Source organism: Anguilla anguilla, chromosome 7 (assembly GCF_013347855.1).
Source record: "Anguilla anguilla isolate fAngAng1 chromosome 7, fAngAng1.pri, whole genome shotgun sequence".
Lineage (NCBI taxonomy): Eukaryota > Metazoa > Chordata > Actinopteri > Anguilliformes > Anguillidae > Anguilla > Anguilla anguilla.
This window is the reverse complement of record NC_049207.1, coordinates 19,120,471-19,136,937: the sequence shown is the minus strand read 5'-3', so window position 1 is coordinate 19,136,937 and position 16,467 is coordinate 19,120,471. Positions and strand designations below refer to the sequence as shown.

Here is a 16,467-nt window from a genome sequence, read left to right as displayed (position 1 = left end):
TTATGTTGGTGTAATCTTCCCTTTATGCTAGTCTTTGACATGTCCTTGCCTACATCCTGGAGAGTGTTCTTGATCTGATCAACGGTTGAAAAGGGTTCTTTTCACAACTAAAAGTATTATTTGTTCATCCACAACAGTAGTCTTCTGTGGTTAGCAGGTTGTTTGCTATTGCTCAGCTCACCAGTGCATTATTGCTTCCTAAAAATGTGTCAAACAGTTGATTTTGACACACCCAATGTTTTTGCTATGTCTCTGATTGATTTATACAGATTCTTCAGCCTCAAGATGGCCTGCTTTACTACCATTGACACTCACTTGGTCCCCCAGGTTGAGAGACAACAGCAACAGAATCTTCCAAACCTTTTGTTAGCTTACTTGTGAATGAATTAATGATGCAACAACACATAGCTGGCAAACAAACAGCTGAGTAGCAAATTTTCCCTTTACTTTTGCTCCCTTAAAATGGGGGCACTATGTAGAAACATGGCTGTATTTCCTACATGGATCACCAGAAATGGATATAAATACCCTCAAACTAAAGCTAACAGTCGGCACTTTAACCTCATACTCATTATTTTATTGCAAATTTATTAGTGTAAATAATACATTGTAATTTTTATAAAGTGCTGTAGTACACAGCCAAAAAAACCAAAAATGCGTCACTGTCCCAATACATTTATCTGTGTATATGTATGGACACTGGCCCTGATCGAGTAGATGTCAAATGTCAGTTAGCTGCCAGAATGCTGTGGCTGTCTGGAGAACTATATTAGGGGCCTGGGGGAGGCAGTGAAGGCCCCAAAACAGAATTTGTTTGTACAGAAACACGACTCTGAACTATCCATTTTGAGGGAGTAGTTTTTCATCAAGCATGCTGGCATGATATGACAGTAACCCGGAAGCAGAAGATCGAAAATTAGTTTCTGGTTTTATGGCTGTGTGGCAACTGCAGAATAAATATAAGCATGAGTCAGTGAGCGAGTGGTGCTACGCTGGACATAGAAATAAATTATTACAGCTGTTATGAGGGAAGGCGTTATTGGTCTGAATGGTGGTGACTGTTTTCTGAAATCATCAGCCTTTACACCTATGTGATCTCTGTCTCGGTTATGTGGACTCTAGCAGTTAAGCTGGCATTTGAAAAGTGCAAACTTGGAGTGAGATCCAGTTTCAAGCTCACTTGTGAGCGTGGAAGCAATGCTGGCATGTTCTCGCTTGGTACCAAGTAAAGGAATTCACCCAAAAACATGATACAAGCTGTGACTACTGCTCAAACAGACACATCTGAAGAACTGAAAACAACCGAAAACACCATTATTGTTGTAGTCCTACTATCTGCAAACTGTCCCTCTCCCTGTGTAGCACAGCAGAAGCGTTTATGTCTTTAAAAAAAGCAATCCAAGATATACTGAGCTGTCATCAATACCCCGGGAAATGCAAGGCATGTGTGGTTGCTCCCTTCTGGCTCCAGAGTATCTGTTTCACATGTCTGAGGAGTACTGGCCCAACTACGACCACCGCGGAGCAGAAGTGCAGTTCCACAGGGACTTCCAGATGTGGCAGCATCTGCAAGCACAATGCTGGAGGTGAGCCTCACCATGTGGTGTTTTGCACACAGTTTGGGACAGATAGATTTGGTATCTTTGTAAATTGGTTCACATAGTACGTGAAGCCGAAGATTGTTTATATAAACAAGTTAGACTCCTTGTGATGCTAAAAATTGGAATGGCAGGTGGCCCAAGCTGACATTGACATTATTTCTTCTGACACAGCCTAGCAGCAAAGAAGATGGCAGAAGTGTGCTTACTGATTTACACACATTCCATGGCTAGCTGCTTTTCCCTCCACTCCAATGCAAGACATACCAGGTGTAGTGCTGTGATGGTGCTATATCGGGGGGGGGGGGGGGGGGGGGGGGGGGGGTCTTGCTTCTGGCCTGAACGCCTGTTGAATTAAGAATGGTGTTTACGTCATATTTACCAGTAGAGGGCGCCCACACACCCTCTGGGATGACATTCTTCTTATGGAGGGAGACTGCTCGGGCAAAAACGTTTATACGATTTGCATGAAGAAAATGCGTTTAATGATGCTTAAAAAAATAAAAAAATACAATAGTTTTGCTTTCTAACAATGGTAAAATTCTAAGACAGGAATTGCATCCAATATAAGAAAATATTATAATGTGTCATGTAGCAAGCCTGTGGTAACTGATTTTACATCATATGGAAGCAATGGAGTATTTTCTGATCATTACTTAGAAACACGTTTGAAAAGTAAAACTAGGAAAAAAAACTTGGTATTTGTTTTTGAGGGTAATTTTATTTGATTGTTTTTATTTTTTATTTTACTACGGTCTGTGCTGCGCACTACCTGCTCGGAACTGACGCTCAACACAGAGGGCGGGTTGTACCAGCCCCAGGTTTTTTATTGGTTTAGAGTATTCCATGCTTGCGCTGACGTATATTTTGTGCGTCGGTACATGTTATGATTCAGCCGGTAAATCACGGTACAAAGGTTGAAATTCCCAGATAAGCTTGCAGAAAACCATGAATCGATCGTTTTCAGTAAAAGATACACGATACGATGATTTGAAGTTTGTGTGTGTCCACGATTTGGTCAAGGGCTAGCCACCGTTTCTATTTCCGAAACTGTTAGATTGCTAATATCAGCTAATGTCAATAACAAAAAACAAAAAAAAGTTAACGTGTTAATTGGAGCTAGATTCAATGCGCTATTGCAGACATGAACAGTGAAAACGTTTCTATTTGTGAGAAGATTGTGTCATCTTCATACATACGTCAGGGATCTCAGGCTCGTCGGAGTCATGAACAGCTAATACGAGTGCTGCTAGAGCAGGTAATATTCTGTCTGTTTTAAAAAAACAGTTACCGCATAAATGAACGATACAAGGTAATTGCAGTTTAGCGTTATGTGAAATGGTGCAAATAAGAACACTTGAAGTGTGAATAATAGTTTTTGTGGTCTTAATGGGATTGTTTCAAAGCAGAAATGTTAAAACAAGGGTCAGAATGTTTGACTGTAGTTTCATGGTATTGGAATAAAAATAATGAAAAAAAAAACTCAGGCTTAAATGCACCACTGGCACATTCAGATGCCGACTTGAATTTGACTATCTCACTGTGAAGGGAAAGTGTCCTGAGGAAGGATGGAGTGAGAGCACCATAGAACTCTTTCTGAGTGAACTGGCGGTGATGGACAGCAACAACTTCCTGGGTAACTGTGGGGTCGGCGAGAGGGAAGGGAGAGTGGCTTCTAGCCTAGTTGCCAGAAGACATTACAGGTAAATTCCACAGCTGAATAAATCCGTCCATCCATTGTCTATACTCACTTATACCTGGGCAGGGTCGCAGGAGGTGCTGGAGCTTATCCCAGCATGCATTGGGCGAGCGGCAGGAATAAAGGAATACACCCTGGACAGCTTGCCAGTCCATCACAGGGCCACATACCATTCACTTACACAGTCATACCAAGGGGAAATTTAGACTCTCTAACCTAACCTGCATGTCTTTGGACTGTGGGTGGAAACTGGAATACCTGGAGGAAATCCACGCAAACACAGGGAGAACATGCAAGCAGAATAAATGACCATTTATATAAATTACAGTTATGAGACATTGTCATGAAAGCTTCAGCAGGGACAACTCAGTTTCCCAGTATCTCAATAATCAAATCTTTCAAAATCTTTCATCTTCATCTCATTTGTATTTTGTAAATAGTGCTCAAATTACATATATTTATATGACACAAATGTAGTATATGGTCAGTAGCATTGTAGGATCAACGCCTTTTTTAAAAACAGATTCTGAACTGCTTTGGATATTTTTTTTTCCTACATGGAACCTTTGTATTTCCCCAGACTTATTCATGGAATAGGCCGCTCTGGAGACATTGCTGCCGTACAGCCCAAGGCTGCAGGCTCCAGTCTTCTCAACAAGCTGACCAACTCAGTAGTGCTGGACATTATAAAAGTAGCAGGTGTGTACTGGCTAATTTTCCTATATCCATTTAAAATTGAACTGGGTTAATAAAGTTGAACAATGGCAACCACCTGAATTGTAAATCTGTAGATGTCCTGAATAGTCAGTGCAGATTTCAAAATAAATTGAACGTGCCCCAGGGCAAATAAGGTGGTCATCAGCCATTTATTGATGTATTTTGACATTGCATGGCAACAGCACAGCAGCATAGTCAGTATGTCGAATGGCAGCATGTAGCCTACCCTTCGTCCAGTAGCATTATTTAATGTAAGAACATTCCACTCTTAAAAAACACTTGAAGCCTACAAAAGGGTGATGACCATCATTTATTTAAAAAAATACCACTGCAAACCAGTGAAACTATATGCTGTAAAAGCTGTTCTAATAATATCGGACCATTATAACTGTCAAGGAAAGTTTTGAAGGAATTAAAATGAAAAAAAATCAAAGCCAGCTTGCCACGGGTCAAAGCACTTTGATAATTGAGTGTCCTCCCTGTAAAAGAAGCGTGACTAATACTGTTTGTTTTTATATGGAGGTGTGCGGAGCGTGGCTAGTTGTTTTGTGGTCCCCATGGCGACGGGAATGAGCCTTACTCTCTGCTTCCTGACCCTGAGGCACAAGAGACCCCAAGCTCGTTATATCATCTGGCCTCGCATTGACCAGAAGTCCTGCTTCAAAGCCATGATAACCGCAGGTGAGGGAGTCCTTGCATTAGCCCACTTAACCTGATTATCTCTGTCTCTTTGCTGGTCTTTATTTGTCATCAACACACTTGCTTACAGTCTGCTTGATGTGCAGTCCCTTCTCATAGTTTGATTGACACCTCCCTATGAATGCAGTATACCCTGTTCTGTCAGGAATCTCTTATGTCCATTTTTGCACTTCTCCTATTTTTGCCTTCGGTGTCGGTAAGGAACTGGGCAGTAAGTAATGGAGTCCTACTGTATGTCTGTCTGAATGATCATTAGTGACAAGTTTTTCTGTTTAGAGAAGCATCTCAAGTTGAGTGACATCCTTTTACCTTTTTTTTTTTTTTACTGTACGGGCTCAGACCTAATGCCAACATCTTTCCCATTTTTAATTTTGGCAGGGTTTGAACCGGTGGTGGTTGAGAATGTTCTGGAGGGAGATGAGCTGCGCACAGACCTTGAGGCAGTGAAGAGGAAGATTGAGGAGCTGGGTGCTGAGAACATCCTGTGTGTGCACTCCACCACTTCCTGCTTTGCCCCTCGTGTCCCCGACAGGTACCATTCACACCCACTGTGTCCTGCTTCACGGTTTAAATTATTAACAATTTCAATTTGAGACTCTATTTATGCTGTTTAATGCTGCTTTGCAACTGACACCCAGGGAAGTACTCACTGAAGTATTTCAAACCTCTCCAGGGACTACAGGTTAAAATGAGCCCTTCGGCTGACTTGTGTAGCATACCAGAAACAGTAACATCCAAGCTGAAAATTATACTCTGTCAAATAAATGAGATTAAAAAAAAATAGAATGGCAGTTTATGTTTCTGATGAATTTTTACACTGTCCATAAATGTTCTGTTTATAAATGGGGCTTATTGGGCAATGAAAGTCACAGGTAGCATCTCTGTCTCTCACAAAGCTTTGTGCGATGGTATATACTGATCCATAAAGGTAGCATCGAAATCATTACTGCAGCACTTCCAGCTTATTGCTACTTTACAGTTAATTAACTTAAACTGCCAATAACCAGGGACTGAGTGTCTGCCAGGATCTATGATAATGGTGATTTTTACGGGTGTGATATATGAACCGCACTGGCTGGCACTGGCTTTGCTGCTACGATGGATTGTAGGAGTCAGATCATTGCAGAGCACAAAAGGAATCAAAACTGCTCTACCACAGAACTAATTCTGAGGATGAAAGAGCAATGCCTATGAAATATGTGGCATATGCATACAGCAGTCTGTTTCTACACGTTATGTCATAACTAGTAACATAATTGGAAATGACATTGTGAGTGAGGTTTGTTTTAATTACCTGCCAGAAAAAGGCATTTCTAAGCAATATGAATTAAGTTATAAAGAATACGGGTACATCAACAATACAGTATTTAATTCAGGCTGCACAAGAGTACACATTTTCAGTTTGTTTAATTTTGGGACTGTTGACCTGCCATTTTGATGAACCTTGTCGACATGCAGTTGTGCAGCATGGCGGTGTAGTGAAAATAGCACTGCTCCCTCACAGCAAGAACAGTTTGCATGTTCTCCCCATGTTCATATGTGTTTTTCCGGTTTCCTCCCACAGTCCATGCATGTCCAAGACATGCAGTAGGCCCATTGGCGACTAAATTGCCCATAGTTATGAATGTGTGAGCGAATGGTATGTGTGAGCCCTGCGATAGATTGGCGAACTGTCTGGGGTGTATTCTGGCCTCATGCCCACTGCATGCTGGGATACGCTCAAGCCCCCCTCCCTCACTTCTTGCGACCCTGACCAGGAAAATGTGGTTTAATGATGGATGGATATGCAGTTGTAACAGGGGACCAGATCCAAAGGAATACAGGCCGTCCTGATAACATAGAAATGTGTCCAGGAACCCGTATTTGCCAACCAGAAAACAGCCCTTATTGCCATGGAATAATTGGTGGCGAGATTTATTTATGAAATGGCAGAAATATAAATGTGTTTTTGTGTCATTTTGCAGGTTGGAAGAGTTGGCAGAGATGTGTGCCAAACATCACATCCCTCACATAGTCAACAATGCATATGGGGTACAGTCGTCTAAGTGTATGCACCTCATTGAACAGGTATAATGCTGGCATTTCATAATAATCCACACTGTTTTAAAACACCCAAACAACATTCACTTCATTGGCAATTTTCAAAATGTAACTGTATTGTTGGAGTAGTTATGTTGCATTTTATAGCACATTGCTGTGAACTAATCTACTCTATGGCTCATTAATATTCAACTATATTGCAGTTTAATAATAAGCATTAGTTGGCTGGCTAACCATTAATATGTAATAAGTTCCAGTAATATGAAATCCTTGCCCTCTTGCCATGTCATAAAATAAAATATCTTGCCTTTGGATTTAAAGATTTTATCCTTTTGTGACCTCTGTGGTGGAACGTTGTAAGCCTAGACTGAACGCTTTTAAAAAAGGCTCAAGCTTAATAATTACCAATGTTTTGTTTTTCCTTCTCCTTGTCAGGGGGCACGTGTTGGAAGGATAGATGCCTTTGTTCAAAGCCTGGACAAAAACTTCATGGTTCCAGTAGGTGGCGCCATCATCGCTGGTTTTGATCAGTCCTTCATCCAGGAAATCAGCCGAATGTACCCTGGTTAGTCCTGTTATGCACACAGTATTTTACACTTCTCTTTCCTATAGTTAAATGTTTGTGGCAGTTAAACTTCTGAGAATTCTTCTGCGTCTTTGCAGTACTGAAATGTGTCCTTCCTTTTCCCCTGTGTGAGAGCAGAGTCTTTAATGGTGAATTTTTTGAAAAGGGTTTGTTTGGATCATTTACTGGTTGGTTTTGTCAAGGAGGCAAGTGTGCTGACCCCACACCCACACCCGTGCTATTGTTTGCTCTCAGATGCTGCTCAGGGTTTAGTTTTGAAAATGTCAGTTAAATGAGCAGCTATCAGACACTGCATATTCTTATCTCTGCAGCCCTGAGGCTGAAGTGCACGGTGTGCTGGTCTTCATTTTTACTTGCCATTTAATTGGTCGATTAAAGCAGTTTATATACACCGTTAATTCACCTCACCTATTTCATGGGACTGATTTCGTTGTTGATTTTATGGTAGAAGCAGAAACCAGCAGACCCTGTTCGGGGTTTGGCCTTGCTACTGTTACAGTTAAATAAGCAGTTTTCAGGCACTGTATGTTTTTGTCTGTAGACCCGGGGTCTGCAGCCCTGGTCCTGAAGAGCTGTGTGGTGTGCTGGTTTTCAGGTTAAAACAGAAACCAGCAGACCCTGCGGCTCTCCAGGACCAAGCTTGATGGGATCACATACATGTAGATATGTGATGTCATCATCATTAGATACAGGAGATCTTTCTGCAACAGAACAGCTTGACATATGTCATCATCTAATTACAGGTTGACTTAATTGGATGTACGCAGTTCATTGGATAATATTTCCACAGCTATTATTTGTGGTAAAAGCACAGCGATGTGTTTTTAATTAATTAGTTCTACCTCCTAGCAGAAGAACTGTGCTAATTAGAAAATCCAGGTGATTGGAACAAAATACTGGGGAGGACTTTTTACTTTCTGAACCTGGATTTTCCACCTCTGTCTACAGGTAGCATATACCATAGGAGAGAGCTAGCATTGATTGGAGGAGAGATGCATCCCTCCCTGATAATATAGTGCTAACACAAGGAATCATGGCTGGCTTTAGCCAAGCGTGTGTCATCGCACTAGTAGTGCTAGCTGTAGGCAGCTAATGACCCAGCCGAGTCTCAAACCTGCACACTCTGCGGTAATGGGGAGGGCCTTTACCAACTGAGACCCTCAGGAGCCCAGTTCCTCTTTCACCCTGCTCTGAGAACATGGCCACTGAGGGGTGCGATTTTCCCTGTGCTCCCAGGCCGAGCTTCGGCAGCCCCCTCCCTGGACGTGCTCATCACCCTCCTCACCTTGGGCGCCAGCGGCTACAGGAAACTGCTGAGGGAACGCAAGGTAAGGCAGCGGGCGTTAGCATCGCGCAATGCGCCGTCCCCATGCCGACGCTCGCCGTGTCCGCTCTGCTGAGAGCGCGGAGTACTGCAGCTGCTAGGGCTACGCCGTAGTGAGCAGAAATTGATCCCGGGGAAGCTGAGTCGTTCACTAAAGGACCCCCACCCATCGCTTTCAGGAACACCTCAGCAGCGCGCTAGGTGCTGCGATCTGCGATTTTATATTGAACCAGGTGCTCTGTGTGCTGGTGCTTTGAAGCATACGTGCACTTTGTATCACGGTCAGGCTGCTGTCTTATAAGCTTGCGCCTCTCCTCGCTTAACGCGATATTAATCACACGTTTACATATTCATTATCATTATATCACAGTATTGTCATTATTGAGAGTAATTATAAGAATTATTAATCATTACATTACATTACATTACAGGCATTTGGCAGAGCGACGTACAACAAAGTGACAAACATTACCATTACCTCTGTGGCTTGATTTCCACAGTGATTCTAGACTCTGGGTTTACTTTAAAGTTTCCCAAAGGGGACATTTGGATACAGTGCTGCTGCAATGCAATACATTTCATCCATTACGGATGCCGGAAGAAAACACAGCGCGCGGACACCGCGTGCGCACCGTGCGTCGGTCCTCATGCAGACGCATCTGGAGAGCATGTCCTTATCCACTGAGCTGACAGCCGAAAGCCCCCAAACACCCAGAGGTCTCACCTGCCCGTGCTGGACAGACGTATTTACAGCGCTTTGGAAAGGCCCCTGGCTCTTAACAAGCGGAGCGATTGACAGGACCTATCGATTTACGCGTGCTCCGTTCATGAATATTTGATGTAAAAATCCCTGCTGATGGAATATAATTGCACGAGCGGAACTGAAGGATATCCCTGCATCCTCTTAAAGGAGTAAAACGATCCCAGATAATACAGGAAGAAAAAAATGAATATTTCCTTCCCTCGCTCGGTACTTTGAGTGGGCCATTTGGCTAGGAAACCCTGGTTCAGTAGCCCTTACTTATGAGGATATAACACTACTTCACAGATGAAGGCAATATCCTGAAACACTTTCAAACTTTGACTCTTTAGCCTTGTCTTAATTGAAAAAACTTTTGTTTTCCCCTATTTTCTCCCAGTTTGGAACTACCAATCATATTCACAGGCAGCTTGTCTCCTCCGCTATCAGTTTGGGAGAGCACAAACAAGCACACAAACACGTGTTGTCAGGCCACTGATTCTGTTCACACATCTACACACAGAGCCATCTAGAAGATCTTTAATGAAGGTTGCTACTGCTGCTGTTAGCCCTGAGCCGAATCAGTTTCTATTTAAAATATCAGCAATCCAGCCCTGAGGCGTCTCGCTACGCAGTGTTATGTGGTGGGCGGCGGCGGGGCAGATTCGTGAGGCGGTTCGGCGAGGTCAGAGCTGGGGGCGGTGGATCAGGGGTTGGGCCTGCTGGGCACGAGTGTTGTTTTGTTCGGCGTTCTCCACTCCCGTCCCCGGGCCCGGCCCGGGCCGGGCTCCCCGCCAGCGCGGCGGCTGTGTCCCGCCGCATACCGCCGGCCTCCTGTCCCACTCCCAGAGCCCCGGAGGGGAAGAGCAGGAGCTATTTTTACACTCGCTCGCCCGCCCTACACCTCCACGGTTGTAAAGTACAAAGAGAGAGAGAAATAAATAAATAAATAAGTAAATAAATGAAAGCTGCTGGGGCATCAGTTTCTGTCCCTGGTGCTGCCTGCGTAAAAGCGCTCAGCTGGAACATATGGAAGGCTCTCCAGCATTAGCAGCGTCAGGAGATCGTATTTAGAACCGGTGCAGCCTGGGAAGTTCGTCAGGAACACGGCTATTTCTGTTTTTGTGAATTCTGCAAAAAAGCTCAGTCTTTCAGTTAGCTTCAGTTAGTTTTTTTTTTTTACAGACTTTGCATTATTACTGTGTGTGTGTGTGTGTGTTTAGGTGTGTTTGTGTGTGTGTGGGTGTGTGAGAGAGCGAGAGAGAGAGAGAGAGATAGATACTGCAGAGAGTGTCTGGTGCTCTAAGCAGAGAGTGTGTGAGAGAGTGTGTTTGGTGCTCTAAGTAAGGTGGGTTAATTATTGCACAGAGAGATGAGCTGTGCGGTTTTAGTGGCTGTAGGTGGCTCAGTGCCGGTTTTGGTTCAGTGCTCTGCCCTTCCCCCCCCCACCCCCCCACAGCAAAAGATTTTTTAAAGACAGCCACTACAGCCTGCGCCCACGTAGCCCCCTTGACGGTAAAGATATCTGTACGCTACTGTCTTGGGTTTCCTGGATAACAGACGCGATCTCGGTGCCAGCGCTGCGGTGTGGATTACGCAACTCCCCATTAAATTCTCACTCCGCGGCAATTTGCACCTTCTTTTGTTGTTCCCCATCACTTAATGAGACCTCACGGCTGTGCGACTTTTATCACCGCCGTACTTTCCGGGGACTTTGATTGCTCTGTGTACAGTCCCACAAACACTTTCCCGGCTACTCATTACCGTGTAATGAAAACCCACAGGTGAGTCTCGAGTTATAATGGTGTTTCTAATTTAGCGACGCAGCCGAGGCAAAAGGAGTTAATGGTTCTAAAGCGAAGCCCCGTCCCGGAGCGCCGGCGTGTCGGTGGCACGCCCGCCGTCGGGAAATTGCCGGATTAGCGACAAACAACCCCTGCCGCGCGAGGTGGGGCGGGAGGGGAGGGGGGGGGATGAAACCGCTAGGCTGCTATTCATAGATCTTCATTTGCATTTGCTGAAGGAGATGTACGGCCACCTGGCGCAGGAGCTGCGGAGGCTGGCCGAGGCGCACGGGGAGAAGCTGCTGAGCACGCCGCACAACCCCATATCGCTGGGTGAGCCATGGGGGGGGGCGGGGCCTCTACACGCTACCACTTCCCTAGCCTAGCCTCGTCTCCCCACAGGCTAGCACTGTGTGCTTTTCCACCCTGTCCAATAAGTGCTGCTGCTGTCTGTGTGCATTTATGTTTTGCAATTTATGAATCTGAGAATGACTGGCTACATTGCCTATGTATGCTCTTTGAAATCACTCCAATGCTGCTCCAAGGTTCCAGTGGCACATATTTGCAATATTTATTTATTTAGTTTTATTAAATAAATAACAGAGATGCCTTAGATACATTTTTCTGTTTAACCAGCAGTATTTCTGCTCTGTTGAGTTGGGACTCACTTAAACAGAAGCTGCAGCCCACAGAAAATGCTAGTCTGCAGCCGCTGAAATTGCAGCACTAGATATCGCCTTCTGAAGGTGATTTTGTCCTGAAAGCGAGCAGGTGGGCGGTGCGGGCGGCCGGTTTAATGCGCACCTGTTCTGCGGCTCCCTCTCTTTCAGCCATGTCTCTGGACAGCCTCCAGGCCCGTAGCGACAGAGCCGTGACACAGCTGGGCTCCATGCTGTTCACCAGACAGGTGTCTGGAGCCAGGTGAGCGCCTCCAAAAACAGCACCCCCCCCTCCCCGCGCCGGGCCGCACCTCAGAGACCAAATGGCCTTCCACGTCGGCGACGACAACGGCGCAGAGCACCAAGAGTAATATCGGTCCCGTCAAAACAATCTCCTCCATTCGGGCTCCGCAGTCGCACACGTGAAACCAGGCCAGCTCAGGTCCATTAACTTCCTTGCAGTCTATTACTGGAACAACAAAGGCATTCGTTTGGAAACTGAAAGTTCCTTTGAAAGGAAGGTCCTCTGAATACACAAGCACTTTCTGAAAGTAATTGTGTTAGCATCCTAATGAGAACGGGTGACTTTGCCGGCGTATTAATCTGCGCGGGTTTTCATTAGTGCAGATGGCGCTTAAAGCTCACCTCTGTTCTCTGGGGGCCTTCCAGAACTTTCCTCTTGAGCTGTCGCTTAATTGGCGGTGCTGAAAAAGAGGGGACTCTAATTTTATGCGTTTCAGATGGTTCGTTTAATTTCTGAGTATTTGCTTTTCGTTTCGCTTGCGTCTTATCTTGCTGAGAGAACAATTTTCTGTGGAGTCTGCAGTAAAATGGATTTTAGATGCATAACAGTTCTCCATAGCGTGGACACCAGAGTGACTGCAGTGGTGACATCACAGTTTTTTTATTTAATGTGCGTTAGAACAAATGAAATCACAGGCGATGGGAGTCAGCAGCTCCTCGCACATTCCCAGCTGTCATTGATGTGTTGTTGAGATGGTTTTAAATTCCTCTGGCTGCTCTTGTGAGCGTACCTCCCCATGAATTGACTTGGATGGCGGGCACACGTGTGGACATCAGAGATCAGCCGCTCTCCTGTTTTTCTGGGTCATTAGCATCTACGGCTGAACCCCCCCCCCCCTTCCCCTCCCCCGGGCCCTTCGATACTTCGGGTCAGGAGATCAATAGGAAAAGACATGGGGCAGAACTAGATGAGGGCAGCCTCTAGTTTGTTAATGTACTCCTCCTATCCAACTGGCTCCCCCATGCACATCAGCTCAGGGTCCTACCATTGATTTTCCATGGAGTATAGTGTCTGTCTATACTCCTTGGAGTATAGACAGACACTTATATAGTGTTCTCTTGTAGGGACTGCACACGTTTCTAAAAGCAGCGGAGGAGAGATCCGCTATCACAGACGCGCTGAGGATGACTTAAACTGCGTGCTTGTTGCTAACCAGAGAATTATCAGCCCACTCTTCCCTTCCCGTCCTCCGAAGTCACCAGCAGTGCAAACAGAAAGAGAGGAACACAGCCGATGCCTTGTTTCCACAAAGACAGTAAAACTCCTTCACTGTGCAGATTTTGTCGACAGCGGAGGGGCGTTGAGGGAGCTCCCTGACTGCAATTCAAATGAGATCGCTGCGCTGCTACCGATAGCGCTGCCGCAGTGCGTCCTGCGGGCTTTCGGTTTAGCCGCCGCTGTCGAGAAAGGCCCAGAGCGAGATCACGCGCAGGGTGTTATTTTAACACTCTCCCGGGGAAACACCAGGATTGGGCTTATCCAGGGTGCGCATCATGCGTGGCTGGTCAAGGTTAACTTGCTGCCTCCAAACTCTGTTGTGATGGGAGATAAAAGTGAAATGAAATCAGCCTGTTATAATTAGTCCTGCGTGGCTCTGCTTTGGGCTGCTGACAATGATGCTTGATGCTGATTTTCCCTTCTCACGTGACCCAACCCCTCCTGCCTACTGCTTGACCTGTTGGAAGAGAAGGGTTCCCAGCTGCAGGGTAACGTCTCTGTGTTGCAGGGTTGTGCCCCTGGGGAACGAGCAGGTGGTGAGCGGGTACACCTTCAAGGGGTTCATGTCCCACTCGGAAGCGTACCCGCGCCCGTACCTGAACGCCGCCTCCGCCATCGGCATCACCCGGGACGACGTGGCGCTGTGCATGAAGAGGCTGGACAAGTGCCTGAAGAGCCTGAGAAAGGAGGCCGGCTCAGAGGAGACCAGCACAGCACCCCCTGCTGGGGAGAATGATTCTGCAGCAGAGTGAATAGGTAGCACTCAAAGGGCCCGATTTACTGTCCCCATTAGCTTGTGCCAAACATTTTAGCACACGCAAAGCCAATAACATGACCGATGATTGGTCACGGTATTTGTTTTGCACCAGTCATTGGTTGTGTTATTAGCTTTGCGTGTGCTAAAACGTTTTGCGTATGTTAAAGGTCTTAAATCGGGCCCAAAGCCTTAAGCAGTGCATGCTTCCATTTGTGGGCGGGGCTCGCTGCAAGACAACTCGGCCTAAGTCAGTATATCCTTCTTCATGAACTGCCTGACTGCTGAGGTGTACACAGAGTTTGTATTCTTGGTAGTTAAACCATTTTCTGCAAAGCTCTGACCTTTTAAATGTGCCTTTAGTCTCTTTACCAAATGAGAAAACCATTCCTGGTGTGATTATTGCTGAAAATGTAAAATGCTGCCTGTGGCAATATGGACGATGCTCTGAGCCTTGAATGTGTTTTCGCTGAATAAATGCTAATTTCCTCTAAATCGGTTTTTTGTGTTTTTGCCTTGTTCGGCATTGATCAGTCGCTGTGTTGGGGCAGCCATGCTTGTGATGTGCGGGGACTGGGATTGCCCAGTACGCCGTGCTGCAAATGTGACCAACTGGACCGGGCTGTCTGACAGGATTTCAATCAGATGCTCGTAAAAATGCTGGCTGAAGCTCTTTCCCTCCGGTCCCTAATCTCATTAAACTGTGTTTAAAAGGCAGGCCATTCTCAAGACAGAAACATTGGCGTTTGGGTCCAAACTTGTCAGTCATTTCAGGCGCTATTTAAACCCCATCCCAATGGCAGTTAATATGGGATTTCTGTATGTTTTTATCACAGACCTAGTTTTTTGACCACTCTGCTAGTGCTGGCTGTTTATTTACCATATTAGTATTACTGATAAACAGATGGTAAATTACACAGCAGAACGCCATAAAGCACATCTCTTATAACAATGTACAATAGAGCAACTGCAAGGGATGCATTACCTTTTATATACAACATTGAATTTCTAGTAAAAACATATAACAGACTGAATCTTTGGTCTATATTCAAAGTTCAGGGACATCCAAATACAGTGAGCTCCATGATGATTGGGACAAAGACATATTTTCTCTTGAATTGGCTTTGTTCTCCACAATTTTAGATTTGTAATCAAACATTTCACGTGGTGCAGATTATCAGCTTTTCATACAGGGTTTTTTTTCGTACATTTTGGTTTCCCCATGTAGAAATTACAGCACTTTTTACACATATTCCCTCATTTCAGGTTACCATAATGTTTGAGACAAATGGAAACATAGGCCAAACCTCAGGCTTAAAAATCAACTGTTTGGAACATGATTAAGAAGAAAGTAATTGCAAAGGTCCTGGTAGGCTAATGAAGACCTCTGCAGTTGATGACCACACAGTGCTCACCATAATGAAGAAGAACCCCCAAACACCTGTCCAGCAGTTCAGAAACACTCTTCAGTAGGCAGGCATATATGTGTCAGTGACAACTGTCCGCAGACTATTTTTCAGGAACAGAACTACAGAGGCTACACTGCAAGATGCAAACCACTAGCCGCAAAAGCAGGAGAGCCAAGTTACTGTTTGCTAAGAAGTGCCTAAAAAAGCCTGCAGACTCTTCTGGGAAGGCTTTATACTAGATATTGAAGCATTGCTGCAGTGGTTTCCATTCAGCCAGAAGAGCATTAGTGAGGTCGGGCACTGACTGTGCTATTAGGCCGGCTCGCAGTTGGCTCTCAAATTGATCCCAAAGGTGTTGGATGGTGCTGAGGTCAGGGCTCTGTGCAGGCCAGTCAAGTTCTTACACAGATCTCAACAAAACCATTTCTATACGGACCTCACTCTGTGCCCGGGGGCATTGTCATGCTGAAACAGGAAAGGGCCAAACTGTTGGGGAAGCACAGAATTGTCTAGAATGTTATTGTATGCTGTAGCATTAAGATTTTCCTTCACTGGAACTAAGGGGCTTAGCCCAAACTATGAGAAACAGCCCCAGACCAAGGGGGTGTCCAGATATTTTCGGTCAAATAGTGTATGTCTTTGTCCCAAACATTATGGATTATAGTATTAGTATTATGGAGCTCACTGTAGCTCTCCTCTGTTTAAGCGAGGCTTGCCGAGGAAGAAGGATCTGCGGGCCTGCCTCTAAGAATGGTAATTGATTAGTGTGCCCAACAGCATAATGTATCAGTGTTGGTAGATGGTTAATCTATATATGGATTCTGTACATTCTCTGTACATATCTTGTTTGAGGTAATGTGGTTTTCTCCATTTAAAGATGCATCATTCCATCCATTGTTCCTTCCTTCATTATTCCAGTGACATACTGCAAGACAGT

General features: G+C 45.1%; 1 protein-coding gene across 1 annotated transcript; it reads left to right on the top strand.

Moving 5' to 3' along the window:
* Nucleotides 1-2,447: 2,447 nt before the first annotated feature.
* sepsecs (Sep (O-phosphoserine) tRNA:Sec (selenocysteine) tRNA synthase) lies at nt 2,448-14,617 on the top strand. The gene is made up of 11 exons (XM_035424582.1): nt 2,448-2,856; nt 3,147-3,301; nt 3,878-3,996; nt 4,537-4,695; nt 5,092-5,245; nt 6,678-6,780; nt 7,189-7,318; nt 8,576-8,667; nt 11,426-11,519; nt 12,017-12,107; nt 13,876-14,617. Exons 1-11 carry the CDS (start codon nt 2,743-2,745, stop codon nt 14,117-14,119), a joined length of 1,455 nt encoding a protein of 484 aa, XP_035280473.1. The 5' UTR covers nt 2,448-2,742; the 3' UTR covers nt 14,120-14,617.
* Nucleotides 14,618-16,467: the final 1,850 nt, after the last annotated feature.

Bases quoted from the DNA above. Each gene is read 5' to 3' on its own strand.
- sepsecs (XM_035424582.1), top strand. From the start codon at position 2,743: ATGAACAGTGAAAACGTTTCTATTTGTGAGAAGATTGTGTCATCTTCA. The intron at 3,997-4,536 runs GTGTGTACTGGC...TTTTATATGGAG, and splicing joins GGACATTATAAAAGTAGCAG to GTGTGCGGAGCGTGGCTAGT. The intron at 4,696-5,091 runs GTGAGGGAGTCC...TAATTTTGGCAG, and splicing joins CAAAGCCATGATAACCGCAG to GGTTTGAACCGGTGGTGGTT.